Here is a 20,028-nt window from a genome sequence, read left to right as displayed (position 1 = left end):
TGTTACAGTTTGATAAACTTCTGGCATTTTCCTCTCTTATTGACTCCTCATATATGAATGTAGATGCAAAATACTCATTCAGATTATCAGCAGTCTGAGCAGGATCATCAACAGTCGAACCCTTGATATCAACTGAACCAATCTGGTTCATCCAGATTGGTTCAGTTGATATCAAGGGTTCGACTGTTGATGCGACAGCGAGTGCATTGAACCACTGAGGCTGGTTATGCGAGCATCACTAGACTCTGGGGAGATTCCCTTGGATTGGAAAAGTGCAAATGTATCTCCCGTACATAAGGGTGGCTCTAAAAGTGAAGTGGGAAATTATCGACCTGTCAGTCTGACTTCAGTAGTAGGGAAAATCATGGAGGCATTGATCAAGGGTGGAATTCAGGATCATTTGGATCGAATTGAAATTCTCAAGGATACTCAGCATGGTTTTGTCAAGGGAAAATCATGTTTAACAAATCTGGTTCGCTATTTCGAAAGGGTCACTCACGAGCTGGATTTAGGGAATAATTTCGACATTGTTTATTTAGATTTCAGCAAAGCTTTTGACTCAGTCCCACATGAGCGGTTGCTTTATAAGCTGGAACAGGTTGGAATCACTGGGAAAATCCTTAGATGGATAGAAGGATGGCTTCAGGGCAGGAGGCAGAGGGTTGTGATAAATGGCTATTCCTCAGATTGGGTTGATGTAAGAAGTGGGGTTCCCCAAGGATCAGTATTAGGACCACTGTTGTTTTTAATTTTCATAAACGACATTGATGAAGGGATAGAGGGCGTGATGTCTAAATTTGCAGATGATGTTAAAATTTTTGGTTTCTTATTCATTTGGATCATTTACTACTGATCACTTGACAGTGATCAGTAGTTAATGATCACTGTCAAGCTGAGCTTCTTCAGAGAGACCTAGATAGACTTCAAGAATGGTCAGAAAAATGGCAGCTGTGCTTTAATCCAACAAAGTGTAAGGTATTACACCTGGGAAACAGTAATCCCAAAATAACTTATTCACTTGGTGGAGTTCAACTAAACCCAGTACTGGAGGAAAGGGACTTGGGTGTTACGATACGGTCAGACATGAAATTCTCTGAGCATTGTAAACAGGTTGCAAGGAAGGCCCATGGTGTCCTATCGATGATCTATCGAACTTTTGCAAGTAGAGATAGGGACGTGATAATCCCATTATATAAGGCCTATGTTAGACCACACTTGGAATACTGTGTTCAAGTATGGAGACCGCACCTAAAGAAAGACATCGAGCTTCTTGAAAGGGTGCAAAGAAGGGTAACTCGCCTGGTGAGATCGGCAAAAGGGCGTCCTTATGAAGAAAGACTTCGAATATGTGGGTTGCAGAGTTTGGAAACTAGACACCTTAGAGGAGATTTGATTGAGGTGTTTAAGGCTCTGAGAGGCATCAGTAAAATGAATGAGGACAAAATTTTCAAGATTATAAATGATGCTAGAACTAGGGGACATAAATTCAAGTTACGCGGGGAAATGTTTAGATTGGACTGCAGGAAGTTTTATTTTAGCCAGCGAGTTATAAATTACTGGAATAAGTTGCCTTCATGGGTGGTAGAGGCCGACAGTTTGGGGAAATTCAAAGGTCATCTGGATAGTACTTTCGGGTAAGGGAAGCGCATAGGATGATAGGATTAATTTCCTTTTTATTTAATTTTTAATTTCATTTTATTATTTTTATTTATTTATTAATTATTATTATTATTTATTTATTTATTTAATTTTTGTTTTTATCATTGTTTTGCTCGGATTTTTTTTTTTTTTTTTTTTTTGGCTGGTGCAGCATAAGCCATAGGCTTTCTTGCACCATACGGCCGTTACTAATACTAATACTAATACTAATCCCCTTCCTTCTAGAGTGTATACAAGTAAAGAAGTCCTTGCTGTTTTTTTTAGCATCCTTTGCCAAAGATTTCTCGTAATCTGCCTTCACTTGCCTAACCTCCTTTGTGACTTGATTACAGACACTTATATCTGCCATTGGCTTCTGTGACACCTGATAATTTATATGCAAACCCTTACATTTTTCTTCTTACATTTTGCCACGAGTCTCATTAATTCATCTGACATCCATTTAGGCCTAAACCTCGAACAACATTTCTTAATCAGTATGAAAAGCCTTGTAGGTTTCACAATTAGTTCCTTGAATGCTTCCCACTTAGAATTTTCTGTTGGTGACATCATCGGTTGGTCCCACTATACAGAATTTAAAACTGTCTGAGACCACTGTAGTCACCTTTATGGAAGCAAAAACTCTTCCCTTTACCCTCAATGGTAATTATATCTTTAAGTAAATTCCATATCAGTTCACCGTGATCACTGCCACCTAATAATCACTGAATAATCACTGCTGATAACTAGATCAAGAGTATTACCCTCTCTGGTTGCCTCTCAAACATGCTGCTGCAGAAAAAGGTCATCCAATAAATCTACAAAAGTTTTGCTAGTGTGCAAGTGACCAACTCACAAGTTCCAGTCAATATCTGGGAAGTTAAAATCCCCCATTATAACACAATCTGATATACTGGCCCATTCTATTTTTCTGTACAGTTGTTCATTGTACTCATTAGTGTCATTAAGCCGAAATGACCTCGATGCAGCAATGTTATGTTAGTAGAAAGTTTGATTTATCATTATCCGACATCTACTACAATAACTTGCGAAATGATTTCTTATGAGCTACATTTCTGAATCAGTTATGTAACTCCATCCCATCAGACCATAAATGGGATTCAGTTCTAGCCAAAACTAAAAACTCAGTTAAACAGAATTACATTAGTTGCAAGTAGTAAGCAGGAACTTTAATATATTACATCTAAATACATTACAAAAAAATTAGAATGTTATCTCAGAGAAAATATATGACAAATAACTTATTAGATACAGCTAAATACAGTTTCACACCGTGAAGACAAACTGAAATTCAAAGTTATGGGAGTACTGGGGTTATGGAGATTAAGGCTCATGACCACTGTATTATTGGTAAACAGATTGGTATAGAGATAGTCAGGTTACGAGATCATCATACAGTGATAACAGTGTGCTTGGTTGAAGATCAACAAAGATAAAGAGATGGTGATATCACGATGATGGCACCTTACAGCTAGTGCAGTTAACAGAATTAACAGTGACAGCAACTGTTTTTCAGATTATTAAGAAAATAAGTTACATCTTATATTATGAATTATAAAATTAATTACCTGTATGAGATATCTTGTGCTAACCTGATCTTAATGATAAATAGAGCAAATGAAGAGAAGTCTCCCTTGTCCACAATGAATTTTTGTGTAACGCATAACACCTGATGTTGAGGAAAGGATGTAGTAGTAGTGGCATGTGATGCAAGAAAGCAACTATATGAGCTTATGCAGCATCAGCCAAGAAAAACAAATATTACAGAACAATCCCCTCTAAATATTTGTCCAGTTCCTCCTTAAATGTATTTAACCTATCAACTTCCACAACAACAGATGGAAGTTTGTTCCAGCAATTAACCATCTGCTGACTAAAGACACATTTCCGCACATCTGTTTTACATCTGTCCTTCCTCAATTTCAAATTATGCCCCCTTAGGTTCATAATCTGAACAAGTAGAAGAATCCCATCAGAATTCAGCATGCTCAACCCATTCAAGGCTTTATACACCTCAATCAAATCACCTCGCAGGTGCCTAGTCTCCAGCTGCTGCAATTTGCAGAACTTAAGCCTCTCCTGGTAAGAGGATCCCTTCATTCCCCTCACTTGTTGCCCGTCTCTGTACACACTCAAGCAATTCTACATTCTTCCTAAAATGAGGCCTCCAGGCCTGCACACAGTACTCAAGGTGTGGCCTGACCATTGCCTTATACAGAGGGACAATCACCTCCTTTTCCCTGCTAACAAACTTCCTGAATATCGTTAACAACACCCCAGAAAACTTCATATCTGACTGCATAATTACTCCCAGGTCTTTTTCATTTTCTACCTCCTTAAGTGTAGTACCACACAGTTGGTACGTTTCTCTGGGGTTACTTCTACAGGAACATTGAACATTGGGACGATGAATGGAAAGAGCAGAGTGCCGACCCCATATGAACGTGGGAAGAAGGCGAGGACAAAGAAGAAGACTTCTATCCATATATAGTACTTTGCATTTTTCAATGTTAAACTTCAGTTGCCACTTCTCAGCCCATCTGCCCAAATTTTCTAGATCCTGTTGCAGTAACACACTGCCATTACTGTCATTAACAACCTTGCCAACCTTTGTATCATCTGCAAACTTCAATACTAAGCCTGATATACCTTCATCAATATCATTGATAAATATACAAAACAACTGTGGACCCAACACCTAACCCTGTGGGACTCCACTAATAACATTAGTCCACGAAGAGCAGCACCCATTGATTACCACCCTCTGTCTTCTCCCACTCAACCATCCTTTTATCCATTGTAGCAACTTAACCTAGTCTTCCATGTGCAACAGTGTCAGAAGCTTTCCTGAAATCCAAATATATGATATCAAAATCAAAATTATTCTTTGCATCCAGTTCCTTTGTAACCACATCATAATAACCAATCAAATTTGTCAGACAAGGCTTTCCCTTAACAAACCCATGCTGTGTCTGAATTATTTCTGCCGTCTTGTCTAGATGAACCTGCAGTGTATCTTTAACCAGTGACTCCATTATTTTAGCCATAACAGATGTTAAACTAACTGGTCTGTAATTACTGGTTAGTTAGTTTGTTATTTGGTTTTTAGGAGCATTAGCAATTAAGGCCATATTGCTCCGGGATATGCGGTGGTCATTCCCTGACCTTTCCGCATCCTCCGTATTTGGTGGTGACGGGATCGAACCCCGGTCTAATCAAGAAGTGTGTGCTACGCACTGCTGCTGCTCCTTCCCACCTGGCTACGGAGGTGCCAGGTGAGAATTACTCGTGTCACCCTTCGATCCCTCTTTGTGAATTGGGGATACATTTGCATATCTCCAGTCTGTTGGGACCTCCCCTGAGTCCAAGGATGCTCTCATAACTATGGCTAAGGGTTTGCTTACTTCCTTTGCCACCTCCTTTAATATAACTGGATAGATCCCATCCACCCCAGGTGCCTTTCTTATGTTTAACTTCAACAATTTCTCCTCCACTTCTTTCTGAGTTATTACAAAATCATTAAGCACCCTGTTATAATTTGATAACCTTGTGGCATTTTCAAATCTTAATAACTTCTCATGTGTGAATGTAGATGCAAAATACTCATTCAGTTTGTTTGCTATCTGAGCAGGATCATCAACAGTCGAACCATCGATATCAAATGGACCAATCAGATTCATCCCCTTCCTTTTAGAGTTTATATAAGTAAAGAAATCCTTGCTGTTTTTCTTAGCATCGTTTGCTAAAGATTTCTCGTACTCTGCCTTTGCCTGCCTAATGTCCTTTGTGACTTAATTACAGACTAGCTTATATATATATATCATAGGCTTCTGTGTCGCCTGATAATTTATATGCATCCCATGCATTTCTCTTCTCTGCCATGAGTCTCATTAGTTCATTTGACAACCATTTAGGCCTAAACCTTGAACAATATTTCTTAATAGGTATGAAACTTTTAGTAGCTTCCACAGTTAATTCCTTGAATGCTTCCCACTTAGAATTTGCTGTTGGTAACATCATCAGTTGGTCCAACAGTACAGAATTTAAAAACTGTCTGAGACCACTATAGTCACCTTTACAGAAGCAAAAACCCCTTCCTTTACCCCTGATGGTAATTATATCTTTAAGTAAATTCCGCATCAGTACACTGTGATCACTGCCACCTAATGGTTCCTTTATCTGCAAATTCTTAATACACTAATGATCACTGCTGATAACCAGATCAAGAGTATTACCCTCTCTGGTTGTCTCTCGAACATGCTGCTGCAGAAAACAATCATCCAATAAATCCACAAAAGTCTTACTAGTGTGCGAGTGATCACCCCATAAGTTCCAGTCTATATCTGTGAAGTTAAAATCCCCCATTATAAGACATTCTGATTTACTATCACCCTTTGTACCCTTAAAAGATGATATATGCTTTACAATGTCATCAACCTTTGCTCCTGGTCCTATTCCATCTATCCTTTTTACACAATATATTCCCTATCTCCCTGACAATAGAGTCACAGATGATAACTAACTCCTGTGGGACCAGCGCATTCTGCCTTGGAGTTTGCCGCTGTGTTGCCTGATGCCCAGGAGTGAGTTCTGGCATTGAGTTGGGCCACTGACCGTCCTCTCATATTAATTTCTTCGAGGGCATCTACCCTACACCACAAGCTCTCATAGATGCCCATCAGAACACTGAGCTGACTCCTAATTTCTAGACACACTCTGCACCTGGCACACACAAAGACATCCTCTTTGGCTAGATCATGTTCCATTCCAGAGAGTTCGCAAACATTTCACAAGTTGCACATTTTTTTTAGGCTGTGATGCATTGGAGAGTGTTACAGGATTTAGAAAGAACATCCTGTAACATGTAACATCTCTAAAATCCTGTGGTGTTGAAACCAAAAATTAAAAATTGTATTATCTTATGTTTAATAAAACCACCCTTAGCAAAGGATTCACAGCTTTTTGCTAAACTAGTGCTCCCATAGTCAGTGGCAGATCTTAAGAAAAAGTGTATTATCTTGAAAACAGTTCATTTGCAGCCCGATGTTCACTGGGACTTTTTTGCGTATTTTAGTTTGTACTTTTCACCTTTAAATTATTGACCATCATTTTTGAAACAACCTGTATAGTCAGTTATTTTAAATTCTTCTACTTGCTTTAATTTTATTTATTTGCTAATTCTGTATCATCGCTTATTTTAATAAAGTGTGAAGTCAGTAGAAACAATATTTTCATTATTATAAGTTCTCTTTATATATGTACTGATTTTCTTGGAATTCTACAGAGCTGTGCAACTTTTTATCATCTTGTATACAAGCAATAGTATAAATTTTTACATTTATCACAACTTTGAAAATCATTGTAGGAAGATGTAGTCCTTTTAACAAGCTTTGAGATGATGTGGGCTTATGTACGTTGAAATTGAATAAATTCCCTAGAATTCAAATCCAGAAGTTAATGAAACTGAATCAAATATTTATATAAATGGAGAGAATATTACTGCAAAACTAAAAAAGTGGTGAAAAATTTTCATTTTTTTTTTTTACTGTGCTTGTATGATTTTTATATATTTTTTATTTTTTTATTTTGATTTAATTTTTGACAATAATTCTGCTGCAACATTTGGCTATAAAGTTAAAATAGAAAAAAATTAATATTTGAAGATGTTTAATCTATTTTCCAGTTTTTGCAAAAAATGTTTCATAGATTTCTCAAAAAAAAAAAAAAAAAAAAATCACTCTGGGTCTTACATATACAGTCCAGAAACCCACTCATGAAAGGGTTAAAGATCACACACACACACACACACACACACACACACACACACACACACACACACACACACACACACACACACACACACACACACACACACACACACATTAGCTTTCTTATAGAAGTATGATGATAAAACTTGAAATTGTAATTAAAAGTTTTTTATTTAAAAATATCAGTTTTGTGTGAAATTAAAAGTCACAATTTATTTTTCCTAGCTTACATCACTTGTCACAGGTTTAATGACACATCTTTGGTGTCACCTGCCAGATACTGCTTTTCTTTATACTTTAAGGACAATAGGCTTTCTAGCACACTTTGAAGGCCTTTTAAGTTGTTATGGTGATGAAATGGGTGCTCTGGAAGATATGTTAGTTGGAATAGATGATCTGAGAAGAGTTTTATTTTTCTTGGAGCCTTCACAGTCTTCAAATCCTCAGCCTCGTGTAGAAGGAAACAGGTAAGACCTAAACAGTTTTTCATAGTTGTTGTGGTGATAACTTCTTATGCTTGTTTTATAGATATTTACATATTATTAATATATTTGCATGCTTATATGAGGATCACACCAAAAAGCAACAACACAGTAATAGTTAAAATATTACACTCTTATTTTTTCTCATTTCTTTTTCAGTCTTCTACTTGTTACAGTCAGTCACTTCTGTTGCTGGTTGTCTTCTTGTGAATTGTCCAGGGAAATTCCCAACTTTTGAAACTTTTAGTCCATGTCCTTACTCACTGCGCACTAATACTGCCATCTTTGTGCATATACAAGGTCTGTTTGAAAAGTTTCCATTGTTCAAAGCTGAGACAGCAGATCACAGCGTAACAAAGTGTAATGTGTTTAGACATTTCTCATCTTTACCTCCACACTGTAAGCTATTTACTTGCTTATGTCAGTCTTTTGTTGTCACCTGATAACTAAGACATGTTCTCACATCTCATCAAATTTAAAAATGTCAGTGTCTGCTGAATAGTGTGTGTGGCAGATTTTGTTTTAAAATTGGAAAAACTGCAAGTGAAATTTTTAAAATAGCATATGGGGACTCTGCACACAAGGTCATGTACACGTTTTCTACTGGTAATGTCATTTCAAAAAAGGGTTGAAAGTCTGCTGAAAGTGATCTATGATCTGGGCTACCCTCAAGTTCAAAAAATGATGACATTGTCTTGATTGCAAACTCTGGTATGGAATGACTGAAGATTAACTGTTTGTGAAATTATTGAAGGAACTTGTATCTCATCAGATACAAGTTCCTTCCACCACTTCAAGCAAGATCATGCCACTCATTTAAACCAAAACTTTGAACATGAGGCATATTTCCACTAATTCATGTTGTAACTGTTAACACCAGTCCTTGAGAAGTGGCAACTGAAGTTGAACATTGACAAATGCAAAGTACTGCATATGATTAAAGTAACTCCAGAGAAATGTACCAACTGTGAATGAAAAGACTTGGGGGTAATTGCGCAGTCAGATATGAAGTTTTCTGAATAGTGCAGACAGGCTGCCAGAGCAGGTCATGGGGTCTTGTTAATGATATACAGAAATTTTGCTAGTAGGGGTAAGGAGGTGATTATTCCTTTGTATGAGGCAATGGTCAGGCCATACCGGGCTGGAGGTCTCATTTTAGGAAGGATGTATAGTTGCTAGAACGAGTACAGAGAAGGGCAACAAGATTTGTGAGGGGAATGAAGGGGTGTGCTCTTACCAAGAAAGGCTTAAATTCTGCAGATTGCAGCATCTGGAGACTAGGCACCTGCAAGGTGAGCTGATTGAGGTGTATAAGGCCTTGAATGGGTTTAGTAGGCTCAATTCTGATGGGATTCTTCCTCTTGCTTAGATTACAAACCTGAGAGGGAATAAATTCAAATTGAGGAAGGAGTTGTAGAACAGATGTTTGAAATTCTGCCTTTAGCTAGCGGGTGGCTGATTGCTGGAACAAACTTACATCTGCCATTGTGGAAGTTGATAGCTTAAATAAATTGAAGGAAGAACTGAACAAACTTTTAGAGCAAGTGGTTGTGTGAAATGGGAATTTATTTATTATTTTTTTTGGCTGATGCTGTATAAGCTTGCTCTCTTGCATCATATACCTCTGCTAATTCTAATGCTAACAGAGGAACAAGGTGAACTCTACCAGCAAGTTGCTTCCAATTTGTTTGAATTGACTAATTACAAGACATTTTTGAAATGTGTCAAAACTGGAGATAAAATGTGGGTTTATGGATAAGATTTCAAAAACAAATCTCATGAATCACACTGGAATACTCCTCCTCCCAAAATAGAAAAACGTGCTAGTGAGCAGCAAAACAATGGTCATGTTGCTAACATTTCTTGAATGTGGGGGTGTTGTGCACCATGAATGCAGAGAAAGGGTTTGACACTGAAGTTATAGGAGACACCTTTGCAGTGTGGTTAGTAGAAAAACACAGGAAAAGTGGAATGCCAAAGACTGGTTGCACAATAATGTGCTCACATTCATCACTATTTATACAGTTCTCTTTTTTTTGGGCAAACACATAATCACTGAAATCCAGCAACTGTTGTAAAGTGTAATATGATGGCTTAGTTTTCACTTCTTTTAAAATCTGGTTTGCTCAGGAGGACACTCTTCCAAAAGGGTGCAAGTTGCTCACCTTGTAAGTATACTTAGTGGCACAATATCATATGATCTTCTGAGGCATGTCACATATTCTTCTGGCTTTAATGTTGATTAGATATAATCTTCAAATGAACCCTGACCTGGATTCAGGTGTTATATTATCTTTCTGAATGTTCATTTGAAATCTGTTTATGATGGATTCTAAACCACTTTAAGATTAGAAGTAAGTTTGTTATCCCCCCCCATACAGACTATAGGCAGGTAATATACAATAGAATACTCTCCCAGTGGCAAAAGTTGTGGCATGGACACACTACAAATAAGTTGTATTAGATTAAGAATGTAATGAAACTCTGGCGGTCTAGTCTTCACATAGCAATCTTATGCATTCCTGATGAGGACTAATGACCCCCCCCACTTCCTGTGGGAAAATTGTGATACCATTTTATCTAATTATATCTTTTATCAAATCTTATCTATTTTATCTAAATATCCTTTATTTACAAGCCTCATCTTCTGTTTTTTACCTTTTTATCCAATGACTGAGCCCTGTACCCTCAGTCTTATAATTTTTCTGAGAATGACCATATATCAGCAATTTTTGGTTATTTAAAATCGTTAAACCTATTTACTCTTATATAAAATACAATTGGTATAATACCTTTTATACAATTTTTTCCTATTTTAATATACATTTTGCATACTGATTTAATTCCATAGGTTTCTGAAATCTCTTTTCAACTGTTATCTTTTATATTATCTGGTTTTAATGCATTATAGCCTAAGTTTTTAATGTGGCAATAAGACTCAAACCAAACAAACATTCTTCTAGGTATAATATTAGGGCTTGCTTACCTTGGGGGTCTAAAATGCTGATTGAACTGATATTCATGTCCCTTTTGCAAGTTAAGTGGATCAAATTTCAATGAAGTCCCGTCGTTCTACAACAACCAAATCCTGTGCTTGCACCTTCATTATGGTGGTACTTTTAGTAACCCTGGTTATACTCCATTGTGCAAGGTCTGAAACGCAGCACCATTATACTGCAGATGACCACCCAGGTGTGAACCAATTTTACATTTATAAAATAAATTTAATGTAATTTAACGAATAGATGCTTATCCTTACAGAATCAGTGACATGAGGAATTTGCTACTCCTCAGTTACCTGCACTGAATTAATACTGAAAGGCAGCAAATATGAACCCTAAGTTCCCATCATAGTGAATCCTGGATCATAACTTCTGGCAATAAAAGTGGAATTTAAATTGTATATGTTTAGCTTTATTTCTGATTTTTCAAATTGGTTGTATAATTTTTATAGATTATTTTTTTACATTGGGAGGCATGTGTGTTGTGGATTTATCACCCCTAGGCTGTACAATCTGATATGAAGTTCTCTGAACAGTGTAGAGAGGCTGCTAGAACAGACAAGACAATAAGGCTCTGTCAGTGATATATGGAACTTTACCAGTAGTGACAAACAGGTGATTATTCCATTAGGTAAACAGTAGTGCTTGTCATTGCAGATTTTGTGAGACTGCTGTATTACGGTTGGTTTAACAGTGTACTGTTTTTTTGAAAATCAAGCATAAGCTCTTTTCTTGCCAAATCTATAAAGTATTTAATCCTCAACTGTTCGTTAAATGCACGTCACTCACAAAGTCAACTTCCCTCTTCGTTGATATATTTTCAGGCCAAAAGACTTCCTGGTGAACTGCAGAATGAAATACCCTTAATTTTGTTGTTTAAAAAATATTAACCAAACTGCAGAATTTAAGCTTAATAAGAAAATATTTACTAAATTTATATTTAATTATGAGTATCAATAAAAATAAAAACTTCTATTATTTAAACTTATAGAAATGATCTCAACGTGCTTATAGTTTTGCCACATGTATATATCTGAAAACACTTACAGTTGTCACATGCTTATATCCGAATAGCCTTGAAGCTGACTGATGCATTTTTTGTTTTTTCTTAAATTATAAGAGGAAACCTCATACCTTTTTAGTAGGACTATGATTCTCTCAACACTCAATCGCAAATGATTATAATATGAACCTACCCCACGTGCATAGTCATAAACAAATCAAATTAAAATAGCTATTAATTAAAATCATCCTGCCTTCAATTCTCGTATCAAGCCAAGCAAATCAGAAAGAGTACGGAAAGACGGCGGCCACCAACCCCAAAAAAAAACCAACCAACATTGCATGCCACCATGAAAATTGAAAAACAATTGTTGCAAAAACCTAAAAACCACAAAACAAATAAATATCCATTAATTCACACAAAATTTAAACTTTAAAACCGTTTTATAACTTCTTTTAAGAGACCAACTTATTCGGTTTGATACCGAATAAGTTGTACAAAAGTGATACAAAAGTGATTCGTGAATGATATCCCCCCCCCTGTTTTATATAAAATTAATGAAAACCTGACATAAGATTATTTATATAGACCAGTGTATGAATAGTAATTCATACGTTGGTCTATATAAATTTTTGGATATTTTATATCCAAAAAATATCCACACATTGGATATTTTTTGTCTATTATACCTGATTTGGGTAGTGGTAATTTTCAGAATTTTTTCACAGATCTAATGAAACCTTTTGCCTTATGGACTCATCACCCATAAGCCATAGTTTGACCACCTCACATGTAAAGCAATAGTTAGGTTACATTTTGAATATTTCATACAGGGTTAGAAATTCCATTTTAAGAAAGATAAGAATCGAACCTGTTGGCATAAGTACAAAGAAAGATTAAAAAGTTTGGTTTAGAACACAAAGGGTATTCCTATCAAGGGATATTTGAACTCTGTAAGTTAGTGTTTGGAAATGAGGTCACTAAGCAGAAATCTGCATGGTAACCTAATTGAGGTGTTTAAAGTCTTAGAAGGATTGAGTAAACTATGAGTCAATTACATGCGCAATATTTTTAGGCATCCTCACAGACTTTTTTTGTCAACAGTGCATTTTTTATTGTCTGTTACAGAACCAGACTGTTCAGACTTCCAGAATATCCAGAAAAATCAAATCTAACTCTAAACTCAAGCCAGATTGCAACAAAAATGGCAGTTCGAACAAATCTTTACATACCCACAAAATACATTGCTCAGTAGGTATACTACCTTTCTGAGAGCATTTTTCAGCTGAGGTGCATCACTAACAAGTAAAAATTTGAAAGCAGATTTTATTAAATTTGAAAGTACATTTTATTAAAATATAAATTTTTAAGCAAACAAATTAATTTTTCTATGGATGAGACCAAATTATTAGGAGGTGATAAATTTCCCTAACAAGTTAAAAATAAAATGTAGCTTCCAAGTTCATAAAGGTTGGCTGCCTAATAGCTTTTTTTTAAGCTGTAAGGAGCTGTAAGCAAAAATTATGTATACCACTAAAACTCGCCTAGTCAGAAAAAATGCCATATATTCCTATTTTCAGAGTTTGTTGGGGGGGGGGGGGGGGAAATGGGAGTTTATATTTTATGGAATTACCAGTGAAAGCTCAAAGCAGCTACAAATATAGAAAATTTATATAAGATGAACAAAATTAGATGCGTTTATCTTAAGTAAAATTTTCTGCTTTTGGATTCACTTTAAAATCCATAAACTAGTTCAAGTACACTGATGGAAGAATATGCAAAACAATAGAAGGGAGAAAACCACTTATACAAATCTCTTAACACTAGGCATTTATGCTATTTTGCCTATACATTCAGATTTTACTGTTTACTGCTAAGTGTTTCCATAAACACGTCATTATTTTCTGATTAAATAACATATTTCTTAAGATTTAATGTAGTTTGTTTGATTAATAAATTGGTTGAGCAAAATAAATAGCAAAAGAGGTGAGCAAACTTTTAATCATAATAATGAGAGCATCCTTGGGTTTTAGGTAACATCCTTACAGACTGGAGATGTACAAATGTCTCTCTTGTTTTTTGTAATAACTACAATGTAATACACCAACCATATAACTGAAACTTTAAAATAGAAATAATATTAGACTGGATCAAATTAAAATGATAAAATAAAATATGCTGATTGTACAATAAAAGCAGTAAAATAATAAAATATAAAGAATAGTGATTACACTATATAGAATAAAAGTGATAAAAACAACCGTAGCTTTCAGAGGCGACTGCCTCCTTTATCAACGGTAAGACTTAACTTGCTATGGTACAACCTTAAATACCTGCAGGATCACCACCCACAGCACATGTTATCGTAGGAGTATGGGCAGTATCCTCCACTTGTGTCTCTTGTTAACAAAGATGCAAAGTGAATAATTATAGACCTGTAAGTTTGACTTCTGTACCAGAGAAAATAATGGGGTCAATAAAAGAAAGCACAAGGTCATTTTTACAAACAAATCCATGCTGTAATCACAGCATGGATTTGTTGTGATTAGATAAGTGTCAAAGCTTTTGATACCGTTTCGCATGAAAATCTGCTGTACAGAGTACAGCAGTATGACACTGGGGCAAGTTACTGCTATGAATAAAGGGATGGTTAAGTGGTAGAAGACAAAGAGTGATTATTAATGGCCACTGCTCTTCATGGGCTAATGTTATCAGTGGGGTTCCCACTGATAACATTAGCCCATAACAAGACTTGGATAAATTAGGCAGATGTGCTGAAAAATGATAATTTGAGTTTAACATTGATAAATACACAATACTGCATTTGGGTAGCCCAAGGTCTTTTTGAATGAAAAAGACCCTAGGGGGTTAATTATATAGTCTCATGTGAAATTCTCTCAGCAGTGCAGACGAGCTGCTAGAACAGTCACAGGGTTCTATCAACGGTGAACATGAATTTTATCAGCAAGGATAAATTGCTGATTATTATCCTGATTATTATAAATTGCTGAGCATTATCCTGTTGATTAAGGCAGTGGTTAAACTACACCTTGAATTGGCTACATCTTGACTACAGATCCTCTAACAGTTCTACATCATTCCTAAAATGAGCAACAGGATTAGTCAGAAGCACAAAAGGGTACTCTTACCAGAAAAGAGGAATTCTGTAAATTACACCATCTGGAAACTAGGCATCTATGCAGATACCTGATTGAAGTGTTTATGGCTTTAAATGGGTTGAGTGAACTGAATGTTGATGGCATCCTTACTGTTTCCCACATGACACACATGAGGGACATAAATTTAGATTGGAAAAGAATGGTTGCACCCTTTTCCAATCTAATCTTTTCCAATCTAAATTTATCCAGGATATATATGTGGAAATTTGACTTCGGAAAGTAATTAATTGTTGGAATAAACTTTCACCTGGCATTTTGGAAGTGAGTAGCAATAAATTCTATTTTCCATGGTTTGTTCTTATTTATTACTATTTCATACAGCATCTGACGTACATTAAGCATTCAGGTTAACCTTGCCATTTGTTTCTTTAGTCTGGTGCCTTTTACTTCAATGGTAAGTTTGTTGCAGGGTGAATGGCATACTTAGAAAAGTGCAACACAATAAAATTTTGTCAAAATTACTTTTGATAGACATAGGATACATTTTAAGATAAAGCTTACTGTGATGTTAAAAAAAACAGGATAGTCTGGACTCACATTTTGTAACATATATATTACATACACTGCCCTTTTGTTAATATATCTGGACATCCCCTCCACTGATAGTTGGGCACATCCTGTCCAAGCACTGTGTGTGTGTCAGACAAAACTATAAATTTGCTCATAGTAGGCCTTTGAGGAGGTAGTACAGTTACGAAAGCAAGGTGATCAATGGATTTAACAGACCTCCATCATCGAAGGATAATAGGGTACCACATAAGCAATCAGTCTGTGCATGACATTTCAATGGCACTGAAGGTTCCTAAGTTAGTGACTGATAATGTGATCTGCAAATGGAAGTGACTGATGCTGAAACCATCAAGAAACAACCCAGGAAAACCTCTGAAGGCGATGGAAAATGACAGGACAGCCCTGCTAAGAATCATCTGCTCAAAATACAGGTCAGCATTGTCGCAACACGCATACACATGCCCTTTGAGACAATGGGGACATGTCAGTGCCATGGATACAATGACAATTACAAATGAGAAGAAAGTTCCTACTTGTCCTTCAAAAGAAATTTTATAAAATTGCCTGTGAAATCCGCTGTCTAGAACGATCAAGGTCAAAGCAGCGACTGCTTCTAAGTTCTCTAGAGGTCTGCTTTTACCTACTCTGCCGCAGCTAGCTATTGGTCATCAGCAAACCAGTCAGCCAGCTGTAAAACACACCCCACTCCTTTTCCAATGACCAATCACTGGCACTGCTGAATAGATAAAAGCAGACCTCCAGAAAGCTTATATGCATTCGCTGCTTTGATGCTGATCGTTTCAGATAGTGGATTTCGCAGAAAGTTTTATAAACTGTCCTTTTAAGGACGAACTCTATTCTCACTTCTAAAGGACAGTAAGAGAAACTTGGTTTCGATCTTGGAGCCCAAAAATGTCGAAGAGGAAAGCATTATTGGTGAAGGAAAAAGTTGAAATTATTGAAGAACTGCAGACTGGTCAGAAGAACATAGAGATATGCAAGAAGTACGGACTTTCTTTGTCTACTCTTTCAACACTGTGGAAAAATAGTGACACAGTGTTGAAGGCTTGTGATGACAACGTAACAAATATGAAGAGACTCAAGAAATGCGACAAAGATGTCATCGATCAAAATGGTTCACTGCACAAAGAAATGCCGATTTACCCATAAGTGGACCAATCTTAAAGGCTAAAGCAGAAGAATTTGCACAGCTTTTCAAGTGTGCAGGATTTTGTTGCTCAAATGGGTGGCTTGATTATTTTAAGAATCGGCATAAAATTTGCTGTGGCAAAATCAATGGAGAAGCTTCTGCAGTGGACATGGAGATAACGTCTAAGTTGATGACCGATATGTGTGGCCGCTTCATTCTCATGGCTACAATGACAATTACAATATGGATGAAGCTGGAATTCCAGGGCGGAAGCCGACCGGGCTAGCCGAGTGGGTAAAGTACCTGCCTGGCAACCCAAAGGGTCGTGGGTTCGATTCCCGCCTCGGGCTTGGATCAAAGTACTGCAAAAACCTTGGGAGGTGCAATATGGCCACAGAAGCCGATGCGCCAACAACTACCAAATCAAAAAAAAAAAAAAAAAAAAAACCAGGGCGGAAAATGCATTGGATGAAAGTTGTTGAAGAATAGACTTACAGTAGCTATCTGTGTGAATATGTCTGGGACAGATAGAAGAAGGCTTCTAGTGATTGGAAAGTCTCCTAAACCAAGATGCTTCAAGAATGGGAAGCAACTTCCAGTGGCTTAGACTTCAGATATTTTCATGGATTACATCAAAAAGTGGGACAAAGATCTTCGTACAGAAAAATGCAAAATTATTCTTGTTGTAGATAACTGTCCTGCATTTCCACAGAAAGTCAACAATCTAAGTCACATAATGCTCGTTTTTTTTGCCAACAAACACTACAGCAGTGCTACAACCAATGGATCAAGGTGTGATCAGAAGTTTCAAAGTTCATGTTCATCACAACTTGGTCCTTTTGCTCATTGAAAAAATATACAAGAGAACTGAAATGAAAATCTCGGTTCTTGATGCCATACGCTCTATGAGCAATGCGTGGGAATGTGTTTCACAAAGTTGCATTCAAAACTCTTTCAAGAAGGGTGGATTTCAGTCAAAGCAAGATAATGTTACTGGTGAGGAAGATCACATTCCATTATCTGAGTGGTTGCAGAAAAGGAGTCCAGCTCTTCTGTTGTAGGGAGCTCTTACAACAGAAGACATTGTAGAAACTATCCGAGTAGCAGGTGAAGAAGTAGATGAAGAAAACTCCATTCAGCCTCCATCATATGGAGCAGCTGTTGACAGTGTAGAGAACCTTCAGTGTTTTTTCGAAGCTACAGACAATACTGATGCAGAGGTGTTCAGTGCCTTAAGTCTGATCAGAATAAAGTTGAGACAAAAGCAGAAGAAGACCAGTCAAATGACCCTACATTCATTCCTGAAAATTGGATAATCACTTTTCGAAACAATCGGCCCTTTTTAGAGTCACAAATAATTTCCATATATATGTTAATCTTTTACAGTTTGCAATTTACATTTGTCTCTAGTTCCTACACTTCTATTGTTCCTTGTCACCTAACCCTGGTACAATGAGTTCTCAGATACAGCGAGCACATTTTGCGGTCCTAGTGGAACTCATTATAAACAAGTTCAACTGTATTGTGTGTGTGTGTGTGTGTGTGTGTGTGTGTGTGTGTGTGTGTGTGTGTGTGTGTGTGTGTGTGTGTGTGTGTGTGTGTGTGTAGTATAAATATATATATACAAAAAAGAGAGAGAAAAGAAAGCAAGAAAGAATTAATTTTCATGGACTACTGATAATCAGAGAAACCCAACAACCATAATGAATATTAGTTTAATGATTTGATCAATGGGAAGAAGAAGAGAGAAATAAATAAAACATATTAATAGAAAGGTATACAGTTGAAGCTCTTTATAACAACTCTTTTTAATATCCCAGCATGTTATAACAACCATGGGGTAGGTTCTGGCTGCTTTTCCTTGAATCTAATGCTATTTTATATATATTTTTTATAATTACCTTAAAAGACAAATGAATTCTCTACAAAAATTTCCACCACTCTTATCTTGTTTTTTCCTTTTTTAATGCAATATTCACATTTCAAAATGAAAGAGTATTGAAGCTAATGACATGTATGCTGGCTGTTCATGAGAAATCATTCACTGGCAATTTCCCATGGCATAATGAAATTAATTTTGACAAGAAGTTTGTTTCATATCATTATAGAGTATCTGGAAACTGTTGGTTTATTAGTATGGTTTCTACGAAGTGGGTAGCTTTACCAATCGCAGACAAAATTATGATTTTACAAGCTGTAGTTAATGATATGCATTCTACAACTGATATCACTAAACAGTTTGGCATTCCCAAGAATACACTGTTCACCATTCTTAAAAATTTCAAAAAAAGATTGAAAACTTAGAGAAATCTTCTGCACCAGGTAGGATAACAGCTTGAAAGGCAAAGTATCTAGATCTTGAAACTGTACTCTTGGAATGGCTAATGAAGATGTGTGCTTAAAAACATTTTGGTAGAGAGAAATCTTAAAAACTAAGGCTAAATAATATGCTCATCTTATGAATATTGAAGTATTTCATCTTGTATGATGGATGATTGCAGAAATTTAAGACTTATCATGGGAGGTCTTTCAAAAAGTGTATAGCAAAAGTGCAGCCATCAACACTGAAGTTATGAAGCATTGGAAGAGAATTGTTAAAAAAATGTTTAGTTGGTATAAGACAGAACGACATGTTTAATGCTGGTAAAACTAGACATCAAATCAAATGCTTACATTTAAAGGTGAGAAGTATACTGGCAGAAAAAAATAAGAGGAAAAAAAACTAATTATTATCCTTCTAGTAGCAAATCTGTCTGGCACACTGAAGCTCCCTCTCGTGATTATTGGGAAAGCCTAGAAGCCCCAATGTTTTAAAGGTGTTTGAAGATGTTGCAGCAGTTTTGGTTTGTCTCAAGCAAACCAAAAGGTTTGATTGTGATCAAAAATGTACAAAGAATGGATCAGAAATTACAAGATGAGCTGCGGGGGGGAATAGAAAAATGTTGCTGTTTGTGGATAACTGCATACCTCATTGTCAAGTGGAAAAGCCCTGAGGCTTTAAAGGTTTGAAGAAGAGTGAAATGAATTCCCCTGTCTGGTTTGGCCCTGATATATATATATATATTAGCATTAATAGAGGCATATGATGCAAGAAAGCAAGCTTATACCGCATCAGCCAAAAAAAGTAAATCTCACATCTGTAGACTGCGATCACTGTCACCTAGTGGTTCCTTTATCTGCAAATTCCTAATGCATGAATCATCACTGCTGATATTACTCCCTCTGGTTGCCCCTCGAACATGTTCCTGTAGAAAACAATCTTAAATAAATCCACA

General features: G+C 36.4%; 1 protein-coding gene across 2 annotated transcripts in view; it reads left to right on the top strand.

Annotated features, from left to right (window-relative positions):
- The window catches only part of LOC150085539 (inositol polyphosphate-4-phosphatase type I A), a 557,621-nt gene that overhangs the window by 449,871 nt on the left and 87,722 nt on the right, over window positions 1–20,028 (top strand). For both annotated transcript variants that reach the window (XM_090373328.1, XM_090373327.1), the window contains exon 18: window positions 7,653–7,894. In XM_090373328.1, the coding sequence (XP_090229454.1) occupies window positions 7,653–7,894 (242 nt within the window). The remainder of the gene's footprint in view (window positions 1–7,652; window positions 7,895–20,028) is intronic.

Source organism: Mastigoproctus giganteus, chromosome 5, assembly GCF_048544385.1.
Source record: "Mastigoproctus giganteus isolate SK-2022 chromosome 5, ASM4854438v1, whole genome shotgun sequence".
In the NCBI taxonomy this organism is placed as follows: domain Eukaryota; kingdom Metazoa; phylum Arthropoda; class Arachnida; order Uropygi; family Thelyphonidae; genus Mastigoproctus; species Mastigoproctus giganteus.
The sequence above is the reverse complement of the archived record's forward strand: the minus strand, read 5'-3'. Positions and strand labels throughout refer to the sequence as shown.